Genomic DNA, 13276 nt, shown 5'->3' on the forward strand with positions numbered 1-13276 from the left:
TCGGGTCATCACAGGATATCACACGGAAAATCGAGAAACACTCAAACATGTAAGGAGTGCTGAAACAAATCAAGGTATAATGCTTATAGCTATTCGCTTAAATTTTGCAAATGCTGCTATGCTACGGAGACCAATTCCTTTGTTCCCTTCCAGTGCCATAGGTATACCCTCCTCCAAGACAGAGCACCTCATTCAATATAGTAAACATGTAGACGAAGTCGACTCCTTCCTTGGATTCCAATTGTATGCTAACCCCTTTCTGCCGGAACGCCGCATGGACAGCAATCATGAATAAATCTTAAGCATCCAGTCTTTGACCCACACATCCCAGTGATATAATACAGAACCAAAACACCCTCCTAAAGACCACCAAGTCCTTCTGGTCCAGTTCCCTTCCCGCACGATTGCCACATATCTTTAAGTGGCACCTGCCTTTGAAATTCACACTTTTCTTCTTTCCTTGACCCTATCACTCAAACGACAACCTCAGGCATGTTGGCGTCCGCTTGCTGGTCCTCAGATCCGGGCAAGATCACGTCTTCGGGGGCGTTCTCGTCCACAAACTTCCTTTCACTGACGTGCTGTTGTTCGCCTTCCTCGCCGGCTACCCAGACCTTATCCTGGAATGTACCGCGTTGACCCTCCTCGTGAGAGAAAGGGCAGAATCGATTGGTGCACGGGTGAAACTTGCAAGGCGTCTTGACGTGGGTGAACTTGCATCCGGGCACCTTGCACTCGCCGCCGTTTCGGCAGGGGGGCATGCTGGGGTGCTTGAACGGGCAATGAGGGTTGGTGCAGTTGGGGAAGAACTTGCAGTCCATTTCACTCTGGTGCGCCGCCTTGATTGCCGGCGATGGGTGACGGCCAACACACTTCCGGTTCTTGCAAGCCGCACCGAAGCTGCAAACGTCCTTCACGTCGATTGGGACGTTAGGCGGCGCCGCCGGAGACTGGTGAGCAAACTTGCAATCTCGGTTAGAGCAGCGAAGGTTGAATTTGCAGACTGTCTCTTCGGGATTCTGGGGCTCGCGCTTCGGTTGCATCATGTCGACATCTTCACCAGCCTGCTGACCTTGTTGCGTAGGGTCACCTTGACCGGCATCCGAACCCTGTGTGTGTTGGTGACCGCCAGCTTGGAAGCCGCCACCACGGCCGCGGAAGTTTGGCCGGCTAGTGCGCTCAAATAGCGGCCGTCCGTGACCGCGACCATGCCCATGGGGGGCATGACCGTTGGGAGCAACACCACTTTGTTGCATCATCATCTGCATCTGTTGCAACATGTGCCTTTGCTGCTCCATGATCGCCATAATGTCCGGCTGGCCAAACCCACCCATACCATTCATGGCGTTCATCGGGTTCATCGGGCCCATGCCGCCTGGCCCGGCAGGGCCGCCCATGTTCGCCAATCCTTGCGCGATGCTGGCGACACGCGTGTTTGTCGTACGTGGCTGTCTTCCAACGCCCATTCTCGGGCCTGTAGGAGGGCCTCGTGCTATCCTCTCGTTTCCAGACTGGCCGCGAACGCGATGCAGAGCTACGTTGGGGTCGTGAGTCCTGTCCATGGCACGGTTGATCTGGCCCATGATACGCTTTTCCCGTCCACCACGCATGCCGTTGCCGCTTCCGTTCCGCATAGCTTTGGGTCCAGTAGGACTTTGCAATGTTAGCAGGGTGCCAGGTCCAGAGAGGGTTGATGACGCAGTGACATACGCGTTAAGCTCATTGCCAGAGCCGTCTGTTGTGACGTCCATGTTAAAGTCGCCCATCGAGTTGTCTTGTGCCGTATCCATCGCACCCTGCTCGTCGGGTACGGGTTCAGGCGCGGAGCTGTACTGTGGAACGAGGGCATTTTGCTGTTCAAAGAGCCACTGAGCGAAGTGCAATGCGGTTGGGTCGTCAGGTCCCAAACTAAGAAGGTCGCCAGAAATCTCGGCGGCGACTTCCTCTTGTGTTTTGCCGTTGGCCAGCATGAGCACGAGGTACTCAGCCATAGGGGCGGCTTCGGTGGTGTTACCCGCCCAGCCTACCTCTACGATCTTCTCCTGGATGGCATTGTTGAGAGCATCTGCCAGAGGGGTGCCAGTGGTGAGTTCGGTGGCCATGGTTCACGATCGATGGGGTGGCGTATTTGGACCAAGGTGAACGAAAGCGCAAGGTCGGGAAGAAAAGGTCGTTTTGGGGCTTGACCGTTCTCGACGGAGAGCCAAGGACTATAGAAGGCTGACGAGTTCGTGTCGAGACGGTGGCGACGAAATCGGTCAGCGGAAGGCCGCAGGCGGTGCAGACCTCAGTCTTGCTCTGTCAGAACGCGAAGCGAGAGTTGAAAGCGACAGTCGGTCGGGGCTCGTGCAGCGGTTCTGTGCAGAGGAAGTCTGGTCGTTCTCGAAAAGGTCGTGAGTTTCCCGCTCGGATATTAAAGATACAAACGCTGTCGGGTTCGTAAGATGTAGGTAAGTTGAGAGATCGTGTAGGTTGATTTGGAGATGAAGATTTTAAGATTGGAGCTTGAAGCCTGGTTCCAAGCCGAGCAGAACTGAACGTGTTTGAGACTTGCTCTGACAACTGTGGCTGGTGTTGGACCAGTGAAGTGGCGCTTGTGGCTTGTAGGTGGCTAGGATGAGCGCAGTGGTAATACGTGATTGGTCCAACTCCTTCACTTCCATTGAAGGGACGGAACCGCTTTGTCAAGGAGAAGGAACTGGGCAACTCCAATCCGGTCCGCTTGGTTCCGTCACTTTTAACTCGCCTTTTAATCAGCAAAGTAGCAGTTGGTATCAGCCGGTCGGACGGTGTTTCCTATTCTTGAATACCGGAAAATGTCTAAACCGGCTATTGCTGTCGCATTACATATAATACCGTGACATGCCTGCCGTGTTCGGGGCCAAGGGTTGCGGCTACCAGTATTCCTGTACTAGTTCCAGCGCAAGTACTTTACCATTGACTGCTATCAACCTGTAATGCCGAAATGCTTGGTAATGTCAGTGAACAAGAGAATCCTGTTTGCTAGCATTTGCCCTGTTGCTTACTACCATTGCTCGATTCCAATTGTCTTATTTTCTGTGCGTGCTTTGGATTTCGCATATATACTCTGCGTCACGCACCCTACCAACCATTTTATGAAGTCATTGATTGTTTTCGAACAGTCAAGTTGTAATTGATTCCACCTTGCGTGCCCGTACGCAACCTTCAACGTGAGACGGGAGCACTGCACAGTCCACGTACAAGTCTACAACCGAAGTCACTTCCATTGAAGCCTTGCCGCGGGGAAGAACGTATTCAACGGGTCGGGTGCAACATGTAATGGTGCTTGCTCAGAGTCTTCTACTTCGCGGCATGGTTGCTCGAAGGACGAGGTTTGTAAAACCTTCAAGATGGGCGATGCAACTTCGAGCTCGAGCTACCTTTTGCCCCGATTTCCCTTACCATGCATCCAACTTCGCTACCGTCTACTGCTAGCCCGAGGTATATCAGACAAAGCCTCCTCAACTGCCCAACTCGCAACACCAATAGCCGTTTTGTTCGTGGTTTTCCCTCTCCCGGCGGACGTTAGAAAAGCACTCCTGAGTCGGACGTGTTACGAGCGGTTCGGGATGCCCCTTGGTTTTTCTCGGTTCGTGATGTAAACAGTTGAAGAGTTCGAGCAACAGAGCAGCAATCGATATCGACGCCTTCTAGCTCCTCTCTTACGGCTACCGCAAGCGTGTTCGTCATTCATCCAGGTTTCAGATCAGCAGGAAGAGAAGAGAGGAAAGGAAAGATGATGCATCGTGGCTCATCACGGACGAGCGTGTTACAGATCAAGTATGGCAGCTGAGTGGCGCCGAACAACAGGATCCTCCCAACTGCGGTGCAACCACCAAAGAATTATTTATAAAGCATCATTGTGCTCGTTGGACAAGACACACCTCGTTCCAGACACCTGCTCCTTGCGGCTTTGCTAATAAGTGAACAGGAAAGAGGACAGTGGCCAACCAACGACACGAGCCGGCCTCAGAGATCTGTCACTCCGAGGCAGAGTATGCCGGTATGGCAGAACACCGCCTTAAGCCTACGTTGAGGCTCGAGCTACCTACCAGAAGCAGAAGCATGGAGAAGACATCGTGAATGTGTGTGATGTGTGATAGGTACGGCCATAAAACATTGTGGTCCCCTTGCGACCTGGAACCCCCAACCCAACCGCAGTTGTGGGCTAGCATGCGCACCTCCTCATGCCTCATGGCGTTCATACGACTATATGTCGAGTGCCGCCTCGGGTCAGCATCCGCGGTCATTCGTGGTTAATTGCCCCGCCTCCGACCCAAAGATTCACTGGAAACATATCACCGCCAATCCTTTCGTTTAGCGGCCAGCCCATGCCGATCTCCAATCTCGCACTCTGCCTCGTAGGGCACTTCGTCTGCATTGCGAATTGCTTCCTGTCCAAATTTTCCTCTAGCTTACGGTGAAGCCTGAAGCCTGAAAGACTCGGCAACTTTCATCAGACTAGCTGTTGGTAAGTCGCAAGTCGCCAAGACGCCTAGACAGGCATCGAATTACGATCCTGTTGCTCCCTTCTCAAGCGCCGCAGCCAAAGGCAAAGGCTTTTGTCAGTGACCAACAAAAGAAGAGACCTACGACTCTCCCGGGGCGCAATCCATTGTAGCATGGGATCACAAGATTTCCATTTCCATTCAGCTCACAACCCAAGCCAAGAGCCCAGCTCAGGGAGAGAGCATAACGCATGGCTTACCGCCCAGCTAAAAAGCTGTGGTGTAACTTACCGTACTTGGGGTCCACCGTCCGGGCGGACCTCAACCTACCTATAATTCTCCGCATACATACCTTACCGGTAAGGTATACCGGTTACGTAGGTACCACCGTTACCACTACCACCGTTACCACTACCACCGTTACCACCACCACCATGGCCACCACTGGCACCGAGCCACCGACCACCAACCACCTCTCTCTCAAGAACGAGGAGGCGTCTTCATGAAGCTGTTCCATTTCCTCAGCTATAGGTATGTCCACTAAGTTTAAATCTTGCTCTGACGTAACGTTGCGCCAATGTCACTACGGTACTGTACAATTGCAACCGAAGCAGAAGCTGAGCTGCTTCTTGTGAAAAACAACAAGAAAACAAGAGGAGAGGAATCCACATCACATCCATCCTCCACCGATGTACCTACACGACCTGCTTCCATGACATACAACAAGAGAACGTTGGAACATCACCATCTACCCATCTCCACTACTATACTGCCCGGACTACAACTACTTGGCAGTTAAGGGAAAAGTGGGAATTTTTGCCAACCCCCTCTCATAAAAGAGGGGAAAATTTTTTCAATGAGACAGTGAAATATTATAGAACAGACTCTATATTATTTTACCACTAAACTAACTTATACTTATTTGCATTACCAAAATACACAATGATATTTACTACTATAACGCAATTATAAAATTTAGAATACTATTTAATAAGGTAGAAAATAAGCAAATTAACGAATTGCATTATTTATCTAATACAAGTGCGTCCTCTAATACCTTCTTTAATATAAGTATAAGTATAAGTGCAAGTATAAATACCTCTTGTAATGGCAGCCTTGCAGTTGTGCCTCTTGACTGCTATCGCAATTATATAAGATCATTTGAGCAACCAAATTGCCAGCTTTAGTTACTTGTATCCTTTTAGAACATAGCTTAGTGATGTAGTGATCCGCCAGCGCTGTAACATTTAACCAAAGCTAAAAGGCTACGAGTTCGAACTTTGTAGTTGGAAAAGTCCTCGGATTTTTCGGATACCCTTATATAGGTTCTCTTTAACTTTAATTGAGAGCTCTCGTTCGAGTTTGATTGGCTCCTAGAAATTGTCGCAGGCTGGCATACTGTCCTGAGAGAGTCAAGGTTTGGGGCGAACTTCTCAATATAAGGGGAAGAATGTGATGGCAGCCTTGCAGTTGTGCCTCTCGACTGTCATCACAACTATATAAGACCACTTGAGCGACCGAATTGCTAGCTTTAGTTACTTGTATCCTTTTAAAACATAGCCTAGTGATGTAATGGTCCGCTAGTGTTGTGACAGTTGGTAATTTAGTAGATTTAACATTAGTTTTGAAATTGTTACAGATAAAACTTTTCTTAATATTAGTCTTAAAAATTATATAAATCAATGGAACTTTCTCAATTGTACTAATCTTAGTAATAAGGGTAATTGATTTTTTATTAATAATATTTGTAATTTTTAATTATAACGAAATTAATTAATTACTTTTCTAATACAATTTAATTAAATTAAATATACTTTCTACTTTACTAGCTTTCTTAATACAATTACTCTTACGTAACCACCCGCTATATACCTTGATTATATTCTTATTCTATTACAATTCTAAATATCCTTTTCATTAAAATTATATTCTTTTTAATTATAGTTTTCTAATAGTTAAATTACTCATTAATAGATTTCTTATTTCATTTCTAAAACCATCGTTTATTATTGATAGTATATTAGATTAATATTTTCAGTTTTTAAAATTTTCCAAAAATTATATTAATTATTATAAATTACAAATAGTTAGAACTCCCTATAGCAAATACAATCAATTTACCGCCGCTACAACTATTTCATATAGCATAAGAAATTTATCTTGAAAATATAATATAACGTATATAACAATATATGATAGGCTAGGGTGCATATGCCCAGACGGCCAAACCTACAAAAGATAAGACAATGTTCTGCTTGCAAGGCAGAACTCGGAATGCACACTATATAGCCAATGTCAACCTATGACACAATAGTATCTTCTTTAGCGCTAATTAATAAACATAGCCTCCCCGCTGAGCACTCTAATATAATAAGTTTCTTAAATTCACACAAGGACTTTGTTTGCTGCAATGTTACAGGTTGACATTAGCCATATAGTGTGTATTCCGAGTTCTGCCTTGTAAGCAGAACATCATCCTATCTTTTGTAGGTTTGACCGTCTAGGCATATGCACCCTAGCCTGTCATAGTATGTTCTGCTTAAAACGGTGGGTTCGATTCCCGACTGTGGCAATTTCAAAGGCGATTTTGGGATACTCTTGTTGACACTTAGTCGAGCGCAGCTCTTAAGAATGCAATGACAATTGAGGACCGTGTATGCAAATCGAAGAGTACTGAAATGCCACGTATCGGCTCATTGGAAAATGTCCAACTTAGCGGGAAGTTGCATTTTCAGGTAGTGCTATATAAGCCGTCGCATTGCAATAAATCCTCCACGACATTGTCGCCCTCGGAAATGAGGCCGGGGCCGGGACCTTATCTTAAAGATTATCAAAAGATAACTTCGCTTTAAGGGGAGGTAATTTCACAGGTTGACATTGGCTATATAATGTGCATTTCGAGTTCTGCTTTGCAAGCAGAATATCGTCCTATCTTTTATAGGTTTGGCCGTCTGGGCATATGCACGCTAGCTTGTCATATGCAATGCCCTAACTGGCCTATAATAATAGCACCAGTATAGAGATGCTACAGTGAATTATGTACCTGTAGCAGAGCGGAGCGGAAGCGGTAGAAAGTACGATAGCAGTGCTGAAGGAAGCAGCGCAGTAGCAAGGACAATAGAGGGATGTTGTAAAAGAGGTCTTAGAGAAGACTCTGCACTATGAGAAACAACTATTATAGTGAACTCTGCACTATAGGAGTAAACTATATTGTATTGCTTGGATTGTGCTTGCTTGCTTAAGAAGTGACTAACTAAAGAAGAGAAGAGGTCTTTATATACACGAATGTTAAGTATCTAAAAGCTTTCAAAGTGTAGGAGCTTTTGTAAGTTGATAGGAGTGCTTGTAGGATCACTATACTATGAAAGGAATAAACTGAATCTATGAGCTTCTGGTGCATTCCATAATGACAAATTAGTCTAGAAGTAATGCTGAACAAGTTAGAGAATCCCAGAATACAATAGCAAAACCTCTATATTCTAGCACGTTCTATGAAGGCAGAATGGACTAATTTCGTAAAATAAATATTTCAATCAACCTTCTATACTACAAGATAGTATAAGGCAGTTACAAAGCACAGTACTAGCCAGACGTTAACAGACTTTATATAATAATTAATTTACATACGAAAATTTCTTGTAATAATAGTGATATTTCTAATGATTAATAAGTTCGTACTTCTATCGCGAGGAGTTATATAATAATTATAAGTAACGAAATATATATAGGTACTTCTATACCTAACAAGCATCTTTTCTAGCTCTAGCTCTTTGAAATATTTATCCAAATCAATAGATATTATATAGTGAATTAGTAATCTATTTAATAGTTTATAAATATATAAACTACTCATTCTTCTCCATAAATTTACAGTAGAAAGCAGTATATTATATTGCGTTGTATTACAATAAAAAGTTCGAAATCATAATAAAAATCAGTAATTTTGCGTAGCGTTAATAGACGATTTAGTATACGATCGATCGGCATGGTTTTATAATATTTCGCTATTCTATTAAGAAATTTCCTCCTTTTTTATAAGAGGAGGTTGGCAAAAAGTCACACTTTTCCCTTGACCGCCAAGTAAAGCATCGTGTCTCTCACACACACACACACATACACTCACAGCACAAGGAAAATCAGAAACAACAAGCAATAAACAACAAAAAAGAGACAAGAGACAAACTGACAAAGAAAGTTCAGATCTCACGAGTCAGCTGAACGTCGCAGATTGTTCTTGACCCTTTCATCATCCCAAGTTCTTCCGCTCCTCCAACTTGAAAAAAAAAAAATTAGAAAGTGTTTCAGTTTCAGAAATAACGGAAGCAAACGACGGGCTGGGCCGCTGGAAGGGGATAGGTACATCGTAAGTACCGTACGGAGGGTTACATCCCTTCCCATCTCCAGCTTATGGTGGCTTTTTTGCTTGGTGGTGGTCCGATACGATACGATTGATATCATCCCATCGCCACAAACCTTTTTTCTTACGCAGCGGCTTCGCCTTTGTCCATTGTATGGTCTTTCTTTTTTGTCTGTTTTTTTACTTGACATGCTTGACCTGACGAGTACAAGTACCTGACCTGAAAGGCGGGTGTGATGATGTGAATGGTGATCCACCTACCGAGCGAGTCTCCGAGTCTAGTCTTTTCATCCAACCTACTCTACCTCCCAACCTAATCCATTTGGCGCTCGCTCGTTCGTTGCATCGCATCTTTCTCGCATGTCTTCTTTTTAGTGTGTACCATGTTGGTTACTAGACTAGTTACTTACAATACCTGCCAACCATTCAGTCCCGTCTCGAATTTCGCCAACGAACCAACAGTAACAACAACAGCGAAGCGCAAGGCAGTTAGGTTTATGTAACACATCTCAACTGCATGTTAGAGGGTCGGGCGCATGCAGGTGGTACCTCGACAGAGACAAGACAGAAACAAGACAAGGCAAGACAGCAGCATGATGAGATGGTCGGATGGATGGCCATCCATGATCCATCCCGTCTTTTTACCTTACCTACCTGCTGTGTTGCAACACAACAACAAGGGGCGCGGGCTTCCGGGGTATCATTACATCCATTCAAGCCCATTCATGACCCCTGTTTGATTGGTCACCAGCCCTTCTGTTGTTTGAAAGGCTCAACCGCTTTTCGGATGATCATCTCTCTCATCCAATATATAAAAACCAAGCCACTCCTTCTTCGCCTTTCACTCTGTTTACCAAGTTTTGGCCCCCTTGTATAACGTTCTTACAAAGGGAGCCTTTCTTTCCTATTCTCGGGGTCTCGTCCTCCACTACACTAACCTCGTACCTCCGGTTCAGGTCGTTCATGCCCGACTTCTGCGGCATCCCACACATCTTCAGATAAACAAGATCGACATATTCAGAGAGCGTTCACGTCACCCTGAATTGATCATCAAGAGATGGTCTTCACGCCATCACTGAGGCTGCTTGCAGTCTCACTCGTTGCCCTCCTCCAGCCGGTATCCGCGATATGGCCAGCACCACAAACCTTCACCAAGGGGAACTCGAGTCTGTACCTGCACCAGAACATCAAAATAACCTATAATGGAGAACCTGTAAGGCTCTCAACTTCCTCTTCTTCTTTCTCCTCCCCATATTCACCCAACAACGTTTGGTCCGGGCTATGAGGGCTTGTTTACTAAGACACCAGCGCAACAACAGCTCGCCTACACAGCAGACTATCCCGCCTCGGCCCTGAGCAGCAAGGAGATCGTCACGGCTGGTGTCTCACGCGCACTGGGCTCCATCTTCTCCCAAAACTTCGTGCCCTGGATGCTTCAGCCCCGCGGGCAGCTGTCCAAGTTCGAGCCCGACGTGTACAAGGGCCAGAAGTGGATCAAGTCTCTCGAGATCGTTCAGAACACCAAGGATGCCAACAACATCGTCAAGCCTGCGCTGGCCGGCGAGGTCAGCGAAGAGTATAGCCTCACGCTCAGTGCCGAGGGCGACGTCAAGTTGACGGCCGACTCTTACATCGGCGTCCTGCACGGCCTCGAGAGCTTCACGCAGCTCTTCTTCCAGCATTCGACCGGCACCTCGTGGTACACACCGTGGGCACCGGTCGAGATCAAGGACAAGCCCAAGTACCCGCACCGCGGCATCTTGCTCGACGTTGCGCGCACATTCATGCCCGTCAAGAACATCCTGGGGACCATTGATGGCATGGCCGCCAGCAAGCTCAACCGGCTGCACGTGCACGTCACCGATTCGCAATCGTGGCCACTCCAGATCATCTCCATGCCCGAGGTAGCTGAGAAGGGCGCCTATCACCCAAGCCAGACGTACTCGCCCGCCGACATCGACAACATCCAGAAGTATGGCGCCCTCCGCGGCGTGCAGGTCTACTTCGAGATTGACATGCCGGGCCACATCGGGTCCGTGTCGCTCTCGCACCCGGATATCATCGTCGCATATGATCAGTGGCCGTATCAGTGGTATTGCGCTGAGCCTCCTTGTGGCGCCTTCAAGCTCAACGACACCAAGGTCGACGACTTCCTCGGAAAGCTGTGGGATGACCTGCTGCCCCGCGTTACGCCGTATTCGGCCTATTTCCACACTGGCGGAGACGAGCTGAACAGGAATGACTCGATGCTGGACGAAGGCATCAAGTCCAACGACACCGAGGTTTTGCGCCCGCTGCTTCAGAAGTTCATCGAAAAGCAGCACAATCGCGTCCGGAAGCAGGGCCTGACTCCCCTGACTTGGGAGGAGATTCCACTTGAGTGGAATGTCAATGTTGGCAAGGATGTCGTAGTGCAGACGTGGCTTGGACCAGATTCAGTCAAGAACTTGACCAGCAAAGGTCATAAGGTTATTGACAGCAACTACAACTTCTGGGTAAGTTGATTCGCACCCTGGTGTCTGGAGCCTAATAGGCAACTTTGAAAACATGAGGACACGAGAAAGCAAAGAGAAAAGCTAACCTTTCCAAATACAGTACCTCGACTGCGGCCGCGGACAATGGCTCAACTTCGACAATGCCGGTTACGCCGCCTTCTCGCCCTTCCTCGACTGGTGCAACCCCAACAAGGGCTGGCGTCACGTCTACTCGCATGACCCGGCCGCCAACCTAACCCCGGAAGAGGCCAAACTCGTTCTCGGTGGCGAGGTGGCCGTGTGGGCCGAGTCCATTGACCCAATCACTCTTGACACCATCATCTGGCCGCGGGCTAGCGTTGCTGGCGAGGTTCTCTGGTCCGGACGTATCGACCCGGCCACGGGCCAGAACCGGACGCAGCTGGATGCGGCGCCGAGACTGTCGGAGCTCAGGGAGCGCTTGGTCGCTAGGGGCGTGCAGTCGTCCTCCGTGTACATGACATGGTGCACGCAGGATCCGACGGGTAAGTCGTGTGAGTACCCGTTGGTGTGAGAACGTAACGGAGGCCGCGTGGTGGCCTGGACGGTTGCCGTTGCTGGACAAGGAAGAATTTGATCAAACCGAATCGGAAGTGATAGGCGTTCTTCGGTTTCACAGCGCAGTAAGGGATGAGGCGGGCCTTGCGTTTGCTTATGTTTTCTTTTCTTCTAGCTGTGAACATAGCTTAGTCGTGGTCAATGTCAAAATGTTTCGAAACCGCCACACATATTATGCCTTTTCTGTAACACTCGTCCACCACTGCAGGCTCTGCTCTAGTTTAACCACTAGGTGTTCCTGGCGCAAATTCAGAGGGCTGTGTGCCTAGCTGTACCTGAGGGGTATAAAAGTGCGTACCAAACTTAGGGATTGGCCATTTCTGCTAGTCTCGGACCGGTGTAACGTTTCGAGGGATGTCGTCCACATGAAGGGTGAGGAGGCCATAGTCGGGCTGGTTCCGTGATGTGAGGGCTGTTTGTTAAGATCGAATGGCAGATAAACATAGGTACAATGATGGGTGCCTCGAGGTTGTTTAATGCCATCCAGGGCTGCCTTTCTCGCTAATTGAACTTCTTGTGGTTGTCTACCGGGGTCGGAATGATCCCGAAAGACTAACCTGCGTGACCAAAACAAGGATAGTATGGTTGACAAAAGAGTCGAGGTTTGCAGCGCCCAGCCGCAAAGAAGCGATCATCTGAAGTTCTGGATCTACCATAGAGGTTTGCGGGGTGTAGTAGTTGAGTAGCCATCCACTTGTGATAGTGGTTTCTGGATTCTTGTCCGCCGGTACATTCTGTAATGTGCCGTAGATGTTGGATTGGTGGTGTCACGGGGATGAAAGATAGGTAAAAGACTCAAGCCCCACGGGGGACCTGGAGGCACACTCAGTAGAGCAATCACTGCAATGAGCCATCTCGGCCGAGAAGGTTTGTTGAAGGAGTACCAAATATTGAAGGAGCTATCGACATGACGGAAATGACCAAGTAGAAGTTCCTTGCACTTTCCCGACGACTTTTGTTGTACTTTCAGAGTGCAGTCAACGGTCCTTGTGAGTTGTGACAAAGAATGCAGGATCGATGAAGCAGCAAACAGATCATAAATCATAAGACCGAATATGTACAAGTGTGGGGTAAGTGGGTCAAGAGTGCAAGTGTCCACTTGAGGTTCGGTCGCGCGCCAATCTGCTTCCGCTGTGGGGAAAGCAGATCACGTTTTGCGGAGCGTCCAGGGCTTCCTGTGGGGAAATGAGGGCCGTACCTGACAGTTTGGCACTGGCCTTTCGACCTTGCAGAGTTCTGCTTCGAACCAACCTGTGAACTAAAACCTCCGATATTCGTTTCTCGTTGGCGAAGCACTCATTCCCAGATTGATGGGACGCCATATACCTCGTAGAAGAAAGACAAAAGCGCCACAGAGACGGGTTCTGGTACGTGCCGAA

The 13276-nt window shown here is 47.8% G+C and overlaps 2 protein-coding genes across 2 annotated transcripts; one reads left to right on the forward strand and one right to left on the reverse strand.

The window, feature by feature from the left end:
• Positions 1 to 59: 59 nt before the first annotated feature.
• On the reverse strand, positions 60 to 2495 carry SMAC4_04609 (uncharacterized protein). The gene is made up of 2 exons (XM_024655660.2): positions 1711 to 2495; positions 60 to 1653 (listed from the first exon to the last, which is right to left on the reverse strand). The coding sequence occupies exons 1-2, from the start codon at positions 2100 to 2102 to the stop codon at positions 474 to 476; spliced, it is 1572 nt and encodes a 523-aa protein (XP_024511512.1). The 5' UTR covers positions 2103 to 2495; the 3' UTR covers positions 60 to 473.
• Positions 2496 to 9639: 7144 nt separating this feature from the next.
• On the forward strand, positions 9640 to 12430 carry SMAC4_04610 (uncharacterized protein). The gene is made up of 3 exons (XM_003345331.2): positions 9640 to 10039; positions 10146 to 11321; positions 11422 to 12430. The coding sequence occupies exons 1-3, from the start codon at positions 9884 to 9886 to the stop codon at positions 11851 to 11853; spliced, it is 1764 nt and encodes a 587-aa protein (XP_003345379.1). The 5' UTR covers positions 9640 to 9883; the 3' UTR covers positions 11854 to 12430.
• The last annotated feature ends 846 nt before the right edge of the window (positions 12431 to 13276 follow it).

This window comes from Sordaria macrospora, chromosome 1, assembly GCF_033870435.1.
Source record: "Sordaria macrospora chromosome 1, complete sequence".
Classification (NCBI taxonomy): domain Eukaryota; kingdom Fungi; phylum Ascomycota; class Sordariomycetes; order Sordariales; family Sordariaceae; genus Sordaria; species Sordaria macrospora.